The following is a 14,236-nucleotide window of genomic DNA, read 5'->3' on the forward strand; positions in this document are numbered from 1 at the left end:
TTATTTGGGGCCACTGTTCAGGACTGCAGCTCATCATGGCGGAGGGTGACATGGCTAGTCATGTAGTGTCCTTGTGTGGCAGAAAATAGAAATGAATGCTGTTGCTTTCTCCTTTTTTTTTCTTTTTTTCTTTTCTTTTTTTAGGAGCTGGGGACCGAACCCAGGGCCTTGCGCTTGCTAGGCAAGCGCTCTACCACTGAGCTAAATCCCCAACCCCACTTTCTCCTTTTTATTTGGTCTAGAACCCCAGCCCAGGGGACAGAACACCAGCATATTCAGAGTGGTTCTTCCCACCACCATCAACCCCATCTAGACATTCCCTCACAGATGTGCCCAGAGGTCTGTCTCCTATGCAATTCTAGATCCTATCAAGTGGACAGCATTAAACCATCACACTGGGCAGATGTTGAGAGGAATCTGGTGGTGGGGGGCAGCTGGAGCCTCACAACAGCTGTGTCCCCGGAGAGCTTCTACCCGGGGCCTGAGCATTCAGGCTCGGCAGCCTCCATGTAGGACACAGAGGCAACAGTGGAGAGAGCGGCCTGTCTCCAAGTCAGGTCAGCTTTCAGGCAGGTCCCAGGGATCCAGATGGATCCTAGTAGAGAGGTGGTTTGTCAGGAGCCCCAGAAGCTGGGGCTGTAGCAGGATTCCTTGTGTTTGGTCGGTCGAGGTTTCCTGAAACGGGGGATGATGGAATCTGTGAGGTAGAGAGTGGCCTTCTCTTTTTTTTTTTTGTTTTTTTTTTTTTTTTTTTTTGTTTTTTTCGGAGCTGGGGACCGAACCCAGGGCCTTGTGCTTGCTAAATCCCCAGCCCCTGAGAGTGGCGTTCTCTTACAGCTCGTGTTCCTCCTGGCCCTGCTGTCTGTGCTTCCTCCTGGCCCTGCTGTCTGTGCTTCATAGGATCACTTACAGCCGGCAGAGGTTCAGGTGGGATTGGCTCAGATACCACAGAAAGCCTCAGTCCCACAATGCTCGGGAAGACCACAGAGCCCAGTGGACCTGGGCACAGTACCTTGTGGGAATCAGATCAAATGCAGTGCAACCAACTCCTTCACTGGAGGCCTGGGAATGTCTGCCAGGACTGGTGGCCAAGCCCAGGGAGCAGCTGAAGCCTGTACTGCGTCCCAAGCCCCATGTGTGCTCGGGCTCTGTTCTCCTGGATTCTCTACCATGGTATCGTTGTACCATCAATGGTGTAGCCTCAATTACCATACCTGCATGGCTGGGAACTTGGGGAGACCTGAGGGTGTCTGCCAAATGGCCACTTCCTTCCTGCCTTGAAACCTACTGGGCTCAGAGCTAGCCCTGCCTGCCATTTCAGGTATTTGGGGTGTGGCCTGAGTGCTCTGGTCTCTATGTAACCTCTAGCTGACCTTCCCAGCCTGCTGTCCTGCCTCCACTTTGCATCCTTCAGTCCTGGGGAAGCCACTCTCAGGGACTTAGGGTGTGTGAAAGTGATGGGAGAATGTGTGGGGTGGGAACCTTGAAACAGGACACACTCAGAAAGTGGAACCCTTGACTGACCCTGGGGTCCACACACAACTGGAGGCCCTCCATGGACTTGAATACTCAAGTAGGTATCAGGTAGAGCTCAGCTCAACCCTGAGGTGGAGTGAGAACTGTGGCTTCAGTGGACAGCCCGAGAGCCTTGTGCAGCAGCCGCGAGAGCCAGAGAGCAGGGGCCAGAGGTGCAAGGCTGGGTACCAATCTTAGTCCTTCCCTCCTGGTGCCTCTGCCCAGGAGGATGTAGAGGCCTGGTGGGTGAGCTGGGGGTCGTGTGCAGTCATTCAGGGGCCTGCAAGAAAATTCCGACTAACGACGGCATATTCTAGACCCTCCGTGGCCTAGGCAGAAACGTCAGTGAAGAATTAATGAACCAAGGCTGGGTAGATGAGTTAGTCCTTAAAGTGTTTACCACAGAAGCTGGGGGTCAGAGTGTGGATCCCCAGGATTCGCGGGAAAGTGTGGGGTTCTGCCTGTAGTTCTCTCTTAGAAGGCAGAGATCGGGAATCCTGCGTCCAGACTGACTGAGGAGACCGGCCAGATTGAGACCCTGCCTCAGCCGGGTGACGACGGTGCACACCTTTAGTCCCAGCACTTGAGAGGCTGAGATGGGGATCAGCCTGGCTACATAGTGAATTTGAGGCTGTCACAAAAAACAAAAGAAAGAAAGAAAAACTGACCTGAAGACATGTAGACTGCTGCCTTTCTTTAATGTAGCGAAATGGTAGAGCATTGTAGAGTTGAAGGTGACCCTGTGGACACATGTGGGCAGGTGGCCTGAGGACTCACGGCGGGTATGCTAAGGGCACGTCCCCCTTGAGCCAGACTCGGCTGCCCCATGCTCTCAGGCAGCCCACGAGACTCTGCTCTACGTCCTGAGGTCTCTGTCTTGGTTCCCAGGTGGGCTGAGAAGCAAGAGAGCTGGAGATTCCAGAAGACGAGGCAGACATGGCTCTTGCTACACATGTACGATGAGGACAAGGTCTGTGCACATGCATGGGTCGAGGTGGGGCCCTTCGTGGACAGTGGGACACTCGGGTGTCAGGGTCCCTGTGTGGACAGTGGGACACTCGGGTGTCAGGGTCCCTGTGTGGACAGTGGGACACTCGGGTGTCAGGGTCCCTGTGTGGACAGTGGGACACTCGGGTGTCAGGGTCCCTGTGTGGACAGTGGGACACTCGGGTGTCAGGGTCCCTGTGTGGACAGTGGGACACTCGGGTGTCAGGGTCCCTGTGTGGACAGTGGGACACTCGGGTGTCAGGTCCCTGTGTGGACAGTGGGACACTCGGGTGTCAGGTCCCTGTGTGGACAGTGGGACACTCGGTGTCAGGTCCATGCACAGCACATGGACAGCTAAGCAAGGCTCCTTCATGGCCGCAAACTCCTCACCCTACTCTGCGTCCTGCAGCACTGCTGAGCTCAGGTCCGTACCACCACAGGCTGAGCATGGAAGCCAGGACCTTATGCCCATGAGGCAAGTTCAAGGCCAGCCTGGGCTAGGGACAGTGTTTGAAGGCATTTTTAATTTATGCAGGGAATGTCCGAGGTACAGGAGAGTCATGCCAGCACAGTGGCCTCTTACCCACCATGTCCCCCCCCTTGTCCTGACAAAGTAGCAACAGGGTGGACGAGGCTCCCTGCATACAGCTGTACTGGGAGACCCCATCATGAGATGACATAGGTCGGTTCCCCCGGCAGCACAGGGAGAAAGCCAAGCCTCCCATTGCGTGCCCACAGCTCAGGGTCCCTACGCCTTGGCCCTCAGCACTGTCCCCTTTTCCCTCCAGGTTCCTGAACAGCACTTTTCTACCCTGCTGGACTACCTCGAGGGGCTCAGGGGCAGTGCCCGAGAGCTGACAGTGCAGAAGGCCGAGACCCTGATGCAGGAGCTGGATGGGACGGACCCCAAGGCCAGGTCTCTGGGGAAGATGCAGCGCCTCCGGCAGGTGCTCCAGCTGCTCTCCTAGCGGAGGAGCCGCCTTGGCCCCGAGGACGCACTGCTACCTCTTCCCAGAGCTGTGGGAGCCAACGGGTCACCAGCAGGTCATCTGGCTCGAGGACTTCCTTCCAAAGTCCTTCCATCCCCCTCCTATAAGCTGTAACAGTTTCTGGTGCCTTGGGAGTTGAACATGGTCTCCCTGAAATAGTTCTAAGGTGCCACTCCTGCATGAGTGGCCCTGAAGTGGCTGTGAACAGAGTCTTCTTTTTCTACCAAGGGTATCTTAAAGGTTGGCCCAAGCCTGCAGCCTGGGTGCAGCTCACCAGTCTTCAGGGAGACCCTATTGAGGGCTCGTATTGAGGCCCCTGGGCCTGTGTGGCTGCCCCATGATCCCTACTCAGTTTGGCAGTCACAGCTGTCCCTAGTGTCAGCACTGGGCCAGCTCCTTCTCACTGAACCTCTTGGCCAGCACATTGGAAACAGAAGGACTAAGCATCTGTATCTGGGCCCATGACACCATCAGAACACACGCTCCACTCCCATTGGATGACTTTTCAGACCATAAAGAATCGCCCATCGATGCCACACAGGGAGGGCACTGACAGGCTAGAGAGGATCTGGTGCGAGTCTGGCTCAGGGAGTAGTGAGTTCACTGGGGTCTGCAAATGGGAACCACGGCCTGTGTCCGCCTTCAGCCTCTCCCGCTTCCAGCCACAGCTTCTTGACCTCCTTATCCACGGCCCTTTGCATCAGTCACTTTTATACCCCAGGTATAGAGGTTTATAAAAGAGATTTACAGAAAAATATATGCCATATCTCAAGAAATTTATTAAAACAATTCTGAATACAAATAATTTCCCGTTTATTAAAGGAAAGTTTGCATAGTCATGACTTTTGTCTAATGCTGCCCAATCACGGGGCAGCTTGGTAGCTGAGATGCTGAGGGGCGAAACACCAAAAACGTGTTTTCTGTGACAGAAACATTTGGTGTTAAAGCCACGAGACTCTTTAGTCCCAGCACTCAGGGGCAGAAGCAGACCAATCTCTGAATTCGAGGCTAGCCTGGTCTACAGAGTGAGTTCCAGGATGGCCAGGGTCACACAGAGATACCCTGTCTTGAAAAACAAAATTAAACAAAGCCCAGAGGCTGCTAACATCTGGCCAGGGCCAAGGTGTCTTGGTGGCAGATTGGGTGCACGAGGGCGTGCATGGTGCGCATGGTCAGAAGCAAGGCTGCAGGTGGTGTATGTTACACACTTCTCTTTTTGCTTGGGTGGTTTGGTTTTTTTCTAGGCAAGGTCTCTGTGTGTAGCCCTGGCTATCCTGGAACTCGATCTGTAGACTGAACTGACCTTAAACTCACAGAGATCCACCTGCCTATCTCCCGAGTGCTGGGATTAAAGGCGTGCCCTACCACCGGGCTACGGATTTTGCTTCATTTACGCAGATTCATCTGACTTGCCAAGTATTTCATGCCCAAGCAGGGTTGCAGCCCACAGTGGAAGAGGCAGGAGGGAATGGTGGCTGGGATCTCTGGTAGATGGAGTAGTACTTCCACCCATCCCTTTCCTACAGGAATGTCAACAGGCCGTGTCTTTCCAGGGTCTTTCAGGTGATGACAGCTGTTCTGATCCAAGGACAGAGGACACAGTCCACCACCCACTCACAGCTCCAAGTGACCAGGACATGCGTCACAGGGAGGACATGGGCATCCGGGGCCAGCTGGGCTGAAGCCAAGTTGCCCTCAGCTGCCCGGAGGCCCAGAGTTCACAGCATCCTGAGCCTGTGAGAAGTCACAGTTCCTTCATGAGCAGTCCATTCAGACCCAGCTGCCACTAGAGGGCAGTCCCCACACCCCTGAGCCTTAAGCATGTCCTCTGTCCTCACTGCCTGGAACAAGGTGCCATGTGGCAGAAAAGAGGACACTCGCTTGGGCGGCCTCCAGGCTTCAAACCCTGCCAGCTCCCTTGATTGGAGCAGAGCTGAGCTGTCCCCGGGCCTGGTAAAAGTGAAGAGATTGGCAATGGTGGCACACACTTTAATCCCAGCACTGGAGGCCGAAGCAGGCAGTACCCCGAATTCTGGGACAGCCTGGTCTACAGAACGAGTTCTAGGACAGCCAGTGCTAGAAAAACCCTGTCTCAAAAACCAAGTGTGATAGGTTGTCTCAGGTCCCGAGCACTTGGGCACGGCAGCCAAGCACTGCATTGATGAGGGAAGATGGGCAGCCAGCCAAAGTGTGGGGCCCTTCTGGGTCATGGGGTCTCAGGCAACCTGGCTGTTTGCAGTCAGACGCAACCTTACCTACAAAGCCCTGTCCCCAGTCTGGTTCTACGTCCCTTAGACACTTCTGCCACTCCAGATTTAATTACTAAAATTACTAAATTACTAAATTTAAGCACTGGCTGGTATTCATGTCTCTAGTCAACAGCGACTGCTTGCCACAACCACCAGACTCTTGCCAGAAGGGACCCAAGCGTCGTGTGATCTGGGTCTCACGTGCACTCCAGCTGGGCTTGCCACTCATGGTGGCATCTAGCCCTGCCCTTCCGCACTTGGGGAAACCCTGCGTTGACTGGTGGTGTCGGTGGCTGCCGAAGAAGGCACAGTTAGAATTAGCACGCTGTCATGTCAGACGTGTGCAACAAGGCTATCACCCTGGGCATTTCAAAGCCTTGAGCGAGCACACTGAGAAACAAGGAATACAAACACTACCAAGGAGTGGGGCGGAAGGAACAAGGACCATAGCTATTGGTTTCCTGGTAGCCAAGTTGAAACAGGAAATATGGTAGGTTCCTCGCTATTGGTGAGAACTGGCATCAGGAACCAGGGGAAGGTTCCCAAGGACGTCAGCTGGAAGAGTCTCGATTCTTCTGAGTATTCTTGTCGCAGGTGACCACGGTGGAGTTCCAGTTATCACAGCAGAAGAAAGGAACAAAAATGTCATCTGAGGTGAAGTTCAGGCAGCCTTTGGGGTGCCCTTGGTGCCCGTCAAAGGTGGAGCATCCCAAGCTATGGGCAGAATCTGCCCAGGTGGGGAGATGGGAGGTATACTGCGGGCTGTGGAGGGGCTATAGACCAGGCTTTTGGGTTAGGGTTAGGGTTAGGGTTAGGGTTAGGGTTAGGGTGAAGAGACTGGAGTGTAGTCTCTACTCTGAGGATATGGCTGCCCGGAGAACCAGAATAGAGAAGCGTCTGTAGTGTCCGTAGTGTAGGAGCCTGGAAGGGGAGTTGGGGTTCCTATAAGTACCATATCAGGACCGGGGAGGGCTGCTGGGCTGGGCAGATAGACCCTCTGCCCCACGATGCCCAGATGAAAGGCGGGCTTCCAGCCTCCACAGATGGGTAAACAGCCTTGGCCACACTGTACACTGGTCATAAAAGCTATGGTGGTCCAGAGGGACCACTGCTCATCATTCATTGCTAGGGATGCTACAACTATCCCATCACCTGCAATGCAACCTCAGGGAGAGGCAGGCTAGGCTCTGGTGGTTTTCCGGTCTGTGAGCACCCTAGGATCTCGGCACCACGCGCAAGGTCTGGGCGGGTGGCCGCATGGTAAAAGCTGGGGCAGGCCGTAAATCCAGGTCTGCGGGGCTGAGGCCGGGTGGGGGCAGCAGATGGTACTGCTGGAGGAGGCCAGCAAACAGCAGGAAGAGCTCTGTCCTGGCCAGGCTCTCCCCAACGCAGACCCGGCGACCTGCAAGAGAAACCAAGGCACCGGTTCCCTACTGGAGGAGAGAGCTGAGCAGAAATTGTTGGAGGCACATCCTAACGGCCAGCAAGTTACCAGTGGAGAAAGGCAGGAACGCTCCCCGCTTCATAAAGCATCCCTTGGCATCCAGAAAGTGGTTTGGGTTGAACTGGCTTGGAGTCTCCCACTGCGTCTTGTCCAGGAGCACTGAGGTCAGCAAAGGAATCACGGGGGTGCCCTGTAAGGCAGAGGGATCCCAGGGTAGGCGGATCTGCTCAGAGTTAGGAGAAGAGGGCAGAACACTGTCTGGGGGAGCTCCTGCCTCCCGCCTGCACCACATGGTAATAACCTCTTTCGCAGGTGAATATGAGACCCAGGAAGTCCTCTATCCACCCCAAGTCAAAGGGAAGAAGTGGGGACCCACCTTAGGGAGCAGGTAGCCACCCAGCTGGATGTCAGCAGCCGTGCAGCGGGGCACATGGGGCAGGAGTGTGATGTACCGCTGGACCTCGTGCAGCACAGCACTGGTATAGGGCAGTGCTCGCTGGTCCTCTGGTTGAGGTAGCTGCCCAGGGCCCAGCACTCGGTCCAGCTCCTCCTGCACACGACCTAGGCCAGAAGGTGGCACTGTATGGGTGAAGCCCCATTCCTAACCCCTAAGGGTTCTCTACCATGGGGTGACTCTCACCCTGCACGTGTGGGTGCTTAACCATCAGGAAGACTGCCCACTGCAGTGTGGCTGCCGTAGTCTCTGTTCCAGCCATGACCATGTCCAGTGTACAGGCCAGAACATTAGCCTCGCTAAACATGTCCTCCGGGTCATCCTGCAGGAGGGTGGTCAGAACTGGGCTTGGATCTCTGAGAATCCAACCCCTACCTGTGGGCCCAGCCTAGTCCCAGGACCAGGAGGAGGATGGGTAGAGGTCAGACTGGGTGGAAAGAGCTAACATTTACTGGGAATTCACCGAACCCCAGTGCCCACTCCAGGTACTCACAGGGGCCAGGCCTCATAAAGGAGGAGACTGAGACTCGCAGAGGTCCCAGCAGGTCGCAAAAAGCCCTCCACAATTCCCCTCCCGTGAATTGGGGCCGCCAACACCCCCGCTCGACCCCCACCCGCACCCCCACAACCCCTGCCTCTGATGAAGACCTGGCCCTGCTGAAGCAGAGCTTCCACATAACTCCGCGCCGGACTGCCGTTTGGCAAGGGTGGTCTCTGCGCTTCCAGGAGGGTTCTTAGGATGGTGCGCACCTCCTCGATCTTGCTCAAGACTGGCCTGTGCAACCGCAGTAAGGCCCCCAGCCGGGGGAACGTGTTGAATAACTGCGAGTGGGCGGGACAGTGGGGTGGGGTCGAGGTGAGGTGACTGGGAGGAAGTCAATCCATCCGTCAGGCAGGTGAGGCTGGCTCCAGGCTCTGGACAAACGAATCAGGGCAACGCTGCCCCTGACCACAAGAGGGCACCAGGCCAGCAGCACTAGAGGCTTGTCACCCTCCTGGAAGTCCAGGGACGGGGAGGAAATCTCAGAGTGTGCAGGAAGGAGCCAGCTGACCTGATACATTTGGATGGCTCTGGGCAAGACCCAAGTACTCTTTGCTGCCTGAGGACGTGCTCCTTTCTCTTATCGCTGAAGGGGAAAATCAGAAGAGGAATGGCTTCGATGGAGAAGGAGTCATAGCTATGATTGGGGACCGGCAATGTGTGGCTTACAACAGAGTGGGTCTGGTGCCAATAGGTATTCAGAGTTCCAAGTGCTTTGGCAATAACCGGGAGGAATGCCTCATGTTGCTCTAAGTGGTGGGGACCATCTCTATTACCCAGGGCATCTAGGGGGTCCCTGCCTCCTTCATCCCCCACAGTGAGTGCTCTGGGAGTGAGCTCATGGCCTGCTCCTACTACATGGTGTGAAGGCAAGTCTAAGAACAGGCTCACCACAATGGCTGCCCCTCCTCACCCCTGTGGGGCCTCATCCTGAGCCAGGACTCAACTGTAAAGGCTTGGTGCTGAGTGTCTGGCTCCAGTGTCTAGCCCAAAGCCAGGACGCTTTAAATGTTAGGGCCCTAGACGCTAGAAAGGCTGATTTTCACGATTTCTGTGACAAGGAGTCAAGAAGGTGCCTGGCCAGGCATGACAGGACACACCTTTAGTTCCAGCACTCAGGAGGCAAAGACGAGTGGATCTGTGAGTTTGAAGCCAGCCTGGTCTACATAGGCAATACCAGGACAGCCAGGGCCACATAGAGACACCCTCTATCAAAAGTAAATAAATAAAAGAAAAAGGTACATTTGTGTGGGGGACCCCTCAGACACAGGTCCCACAAACCGTAAAGGCCCCTGCACATGTTTCAGCAGCCACACTTAGAGATGTGTAAAAAAGCCCATTTATCCTTGGTCCAAACGCCCCAACCTCCAGAGAGCACAGGACCTGGTTCAGGCACAAAACACGCTAACCAATGTCTGCCTTTGGCTGATGTCACACATTCTTTGTTTGGAGAGTGCTACGTACCAACCTCCCTGACCTCAGGGTTTAGAACTGGGCCCCACACTCTAGTTCAGCTCCTTTCCCTGCCAGGCGGCAAGCCTCTCACCTGTATGCCAGGTGAGCCCAACAGGACCATGACCTGGTCAATGAGACTCAACAGGGACACAAACACAGGATCCTGGTAGTCAAAGCGCTGGCCGAAGAGGAGTGTGAAGGTGATGTTGCACGGTGCCCAACCCAGCAGGGTCAGAGGAAAGGGCTGGCCTGGAGGTCGGAGGAAGACAGGCCTCAGGTGGGCATACACGCCGGGCAGGGGCAACCTGGTCCCCCACTCACCTCCATAGCTGTCCAGCTGCCCTTTAAGACAGACCAGCTCCTGCAGCACCTTGCCCACCATGGGTGGCTGTCGTATACCCAGGCTCTGCAGTGTGCGCACCGTGAACTGGCGAGCCACCTTCCAGTGAACTCCAGAAGAAAAGAAGATGCCTGTGGGGTAGACATGAGCCGTGAGTGCCAGCCACTCCCCATCTCATGATGCATGCAAGGAACAGGGGGCCCACTTGGGGGGCTCCAGGCTCAACTCCAAGCCCTCCCATTCAGGGGTTATCCTGGGTCATACCCCTCTTGCCTTGCTCAGGATCAGGACAAACTTGCTCAGGATCAGGACAGACTGAGCCTGTCTCTCCCTAAGTACCAATCCAATAGGTCAAGTCCCCTCCCCATCTGGCAAGGAATCCCAATGCCCACCTACCCCCACCTCGTTGGATGAGCTGGAAGATGGGGATTGGGGGCCGGTCGGCTAGCTCGTGCCCAGTCCCAACCAAGGCCTCCCTCACCACCTCGTAGCCCGACAGCACCACGGTCTTCTGAGATCCCAGATGGATTGTGAACATCGGCCCGTAGCGTTCTGAGAGCTGGTGGGAACGGACAGGAGTCAGACAGCCTCCACCCACCCTCTGAGAACCACACACAGCCGTACCCTATGTAGGCTGGAAGCTTAAGGTCTGGAGAGGACCCCCAAGAGGCTTCCCAGTCTCCCCAGGAGGGGGCGCTGTTCAAATGTTCAAACTTCCATCTCCCCGTTTCAAAGAGAAAAATGTTGAAAGCAAGAAAGTGGAATTTTGTGATTCTCACCAAGAGCCATGATGGCTGGATCTGCCCCATATCTGCTCCTCAGACTGAGGGAGGGCTTCGGGCCCCGAGGGAGGGCCTGAACCTCTCAACCCAGTGCCTGCAGCTACATTGGAGTCTAGCCTGATCCACCCTAGGAAAGGTGGAGCAGGGCCGCTTCAAACCAGCTCTGCAGCTGTGTGGACTTCTCTGCAAGCAAGAGTCCCCTGGACAAAATTCAAGGGCTTCCACCCCACTGAGACAGTTAGCCCCGGCTCGTGATGGTGCAACTAGCTTACCTTCACCTCCAAGTTCTGGGGGAAGCCATACTCAGTTAATACCCTACCTAGACAAGGGCACTGCTGTGCAATCTGTAGCTCCCCCCCACCCCACTTCTGTCGCTTCTAGACCTACCTGCCAGTCTCTTCCTCATTGTCCCAGAGCCCACCCTGCCCACCACTCCTGAGCCCTGACCCTTGGCTGCACTGCCCAGCTATATATATATATATATATATATATATATATATATATATATATATATATATATATATATATATATATATATTTGCAGTCCTGGGATAGAACCATGCCCTCATGAATGTGCACATTACACATACCGAGCCTAGGTCACTCTTGCTTCCAACATCTGCTCTCTGGGACAAGCCTCTGGCATCCTGTATCCCCCACTGACTTCCTCCCCTGTCAGAGCTGGGACACAGACATCATGCAAGCTGTGAGATAACATAGGATTTTGCCCACCCTACCTCCATCAGTGCCCGGTCTTGATGGGTTACACCCAGCAGATGCAGGTTCCCCAGGAATGGCAGAGGACGAGGCCCGGGGGGCCACTGACGGGTCATGGAGGGGTCCTGGGCACAGCCCCGGAGCAGTCCCCACAGCCCCAGAAGTAGTAAGATCCCCCAGACACACAGGACCAGCAGCTCCATGTGAACTTCAGGATAGCAAATCCTCAGCTCTCCGGGGGCCCAGTGAGCCTTATAGCCATCCTCCCTAGGGCGTGCCCGCACCCCACCCACCCCACCACCCCGAGAATGTGGAACGAGCAGTTTGCAGGGGACAGCCCAACAGGAGGCTTAAAGCTACAGGCTGTGTGGAATGTGGGGTCCCCTCTGTGGCAGGGGGCCTGGGGCGGGGCTGAAAGCACAGTACAGGGCCAAGGCTTTTTGGTCACAGGTTGTGCAAGCTTAGGCCATGTCAGGTCAGGCTTCCAAGAAACCTACATCCCTCCATGTGCCATGAGCCCCCAGGTCCCAGTGTCATGGTCAGAGCTGTGTCTGTTCTGTCTCCAACTCTGGGAACCTATAGTTCTATGTGGTTTCCCATAGAGGCAGAACTTGTGGGACTTCGAGGCTAGAGCCTCATCCTGAGATGAAGGATGAGGGTCTCCCGTGTCCTCAGACGCCTCCAGAAAGAGACCTAGTGCCCAGCGGGTACAGGGCCTCTATACAACACTGAACGCCCTGTGCGATCATCAAGGACCTCTCTAACCTCGAGGGCCTCAAAGCTCATAGACTTCAGAAGCAGTGAACGTCTACTGAAGTTGAGGGAGCTCACCCAACAACCTGGAGTAAGGGGCACAACCTCCCAGATGCTGAAGGGCCATCAGCAGACTGTGAACAGCCAGCAGGTGGCCTGGTTTACAGCCCCAGCTGTCTGGGCTCTAATCCTGTCTCTTAAAACCCAGGAGGCCTCACTGGGGAGGCGGTGCCCCAGTGAGAAAGGGCTGTGCGGGGCGGGTGGCTCTTGGCACCAGAAGTAGCTGGGTTGCTTCCCGCAGCTTGCCTCAACTTGAGGCACCTGGAGTCCTGTCCCCCAAGCAGGGCCCCTCACCATGGGGCCTATCCCCTGGGGTGTCATCCACACCCTGTACAATGCTGAGCAGAGGAAGAAGTAGAAGCCATTTACACTCTCTACACCCAGGTCTTGCGCCCCTGTATTGTCTATGGAGAGAAGTCCGACCTAGACTGTATCTCACCCTAGCATCTCACTTCCCAGTACAGCACCAACCTGGGCTGGGACAGCTCCCTGTCACCCCTGTGGCTGTCTGGGTCATGTTTCAACCAATGCAACCAAGGGAATCCTACTCGGCCAGGAAAATCTACATAATTTAATCTACATGATTGTTGCAGGAAAGTACTTACAGAGTAGTCGCTAAGTGCCAGACTTGACCAGGAGTGAGGGCTATGGAAATCAGGCAACGCTACCCAGCTACCTTGAGGGTTATTTTGGGGAAGGACCAATAGGATTCAGATGTCACAATCCCAGGGCAAGACTGGTGTGGCTCCATTTGCCACCGAGCATGCATCGCATAGGAGGAAGTCAGGCATAAGCTCCCAGGCCAGCATGAGAGTCCCCGTGGCTTCAGCGAAGACTCACAGGAACTCACTCTAGAGTTGCCTGGGTGAGTTAGGTGTCCTGATGTCTAGGCATCTCTAGACAGCTCCCCCCTGCAGTTTCCGTGCTTCTGCATGACTGGTGTGGCCCGAATCCTACTTCTGCCTCCCAAGGGCTGGGATTACAGGCAACACTCACTACCCAGTTACCATGGAGGTTGTTTTAGGAAAGGAATTCTCCTCCTCCTCCTCCTGCTCCTCTTCCTCCTCCTCCTCCTGCTCCTTTCCTCCTCCTCCTCCTGCTCCTTTCCTCCCCTTCCTCCTCCCCTTCCTCCTCCTCCTCTTCCTCCTCCTCTTCCTCCTCCTCTTCCTCCTTCTCCTCCTTCTCCTTCTCCTCCTCCCCTCCTCCTCCTCCTCTTCCTCCTCCTTATTTATTTGTTACAGGGCTTCATATAGCTCAGGCTGGCTTCGAACTCGTGGTCTCTCCTTCCCTAGGGCTTAGATTACTAGTATTCGCCATGCTCAGTTGACAGGGCCTCTGTATGTGTCCGTATGTGCAGGTTCATGTATGTGAGTACAAGCACACACATACCACAGCCTGTGTGTAGAGGTCAGAGGATGACCTCTAGAAATCAGAGGATGACCTCTGGTGTCCATTCTCACCTTGTACCTTGTTTGCCATGGGATCCTTTGTTCATAGCTGCATATGAATATCAGCTGGTGTGTGGGATTCTGGGATTTCTCCTGTCCCCTCACCTCCCATAAGAACACTGGGATTGGGGGATGATTTCACATCCAACTTCACATAGGATCTGGGATCCTCAGAGCTGCACAGCAAACGTTTTACCCCCTGAGCTATATCCCCCAGCCTCACCTTAGTTATTCAGACAGGATCTCTCCCTGACCTGGAATTCACCAATTCTGCTAGGCTGGGTGCCCTGCTGGCCTTCAAGAGCTTTTGTCTCAGCGTCCTCAGCGGCATGGTTGTAAACATGTACCACGTGCATTTCTGCCTGGCTTTTCGCATGGGTACTGGGGACGGAACACAAGTCTTCATGCTTGCACAGCTTGCCCATCTATTCTCCACACATATAATATACATAAGACCACATGCATCAAGCACATATTCTGGGCCGCAGATTAGCAGCACAGG

At 55.0% G+C, this 14,236-nt stretch overlaps 2 protein-coding genes across 9 annotated transcripts in view; one reads left to right on the plus strand and one right to left on the minus strand.

Annotated features, from left to right (window-relative positions):
• The window catches only part of C12h7orf50 (similar to human chromosome 7 open reading frame 50), a 103,923-nt gene extending 99,630 nt beyond the window's left edge, over positions 1-4,293 (plus strand). For 4 of the 8 annotated variants that reach the window (NM_001025033.1, XM_063271582.1, XM_063271581.1 and 1 more), the window contains 2 exons: positions 2,404-2,485; positions 3,291-4,293. In NM_001025033.1, coding sequence (NP_001020204.1) covers positions 2,404-2,485; positions 3,291-3,470 — 262 coding nt within the window. In that variant the 3' untranslated portion in view covers positions 3,471-4,293. Of the gene's footprint in view, positions 1-837; positions 2,486-3,290 lie in introns of those variants that run through there. The other 4 variants (XM_063271579.1, XM_063271580.1, XM_063271577.1 and 1 more) reach the window with 3 other exon arrangements.
• A 2,509-nt stretch (positions 4,294-6,802) lies between these two features.
• Cyp2w1 (cytochrome P450, family 2, subfamily w, polypeptide 1) lies at positions 6,803-11,685 on the minus strand. The gene is made up of 9 exons (NM_001427669.1): positions 11,494-11,685; positions 10,371-10,533; positions 9,956-10,105; positions 9,726-9,883; positions 8,287-8,460; positions 7,825-7,960; positions 7,561-7,745; positions 7,233-7,374; positions 6,803-7,142 (listed from the first exon to the last, which is right to left on the minus strand). Exons 1-9 carry the CDS (start codon positions 11,674-11,676, stop codon positions 6,955-6,957), a joined length of 1,479 nt encoding a protein of 492 aa, NP_001414598.1. The 5' UTR covers positions 11,677-11,685; the 3' UTR covers positions 6,803-6,954.
• Positions 11,686-14,236: the final 2,551 nt, after the last annotated feature.

Source organism: Rattus norvegicus, chromosome 12, assembly GCF_036323735.1.
Source record: "Rattus norvegicus strain BN/NHsdMcwi chromosome 12, GRCr8, whole genome shotgun sequence".
Taxonomy (NCBI): domain Eukaryota; kingdom Metazoa; phylum Chordata; class Mammalia; order Rodentia; family Muridae; genus Rattus; species Rattus norvegicus.

Excerpts from the sequence above, each read along its gene's own strand:
- Cyp2w1 (NM_001427669.1), bottom strand. The coding sequence starts at position 11,676 with ATGGAGCTGCTGGTCCTGTGTGTCTGGGGGATCTTACTACTTCTGGGG. Across the intron at positions 10,534-11,493 it reads AAGACCGGGCACTGATGGAG|CTCTCAGAACGCTACGGGCC; the intron begins GTAGGGTGGGCA and ends CGTTCCCACCAG. Across the intron at positions 7,143-7,232 it reads GTTCCTGCCTTTCTCCACTG|GTCGCCGGGTCTGCGTTGGG; the intron begins GTAACTTGCTGG and ends TTTCTCTTGCAG.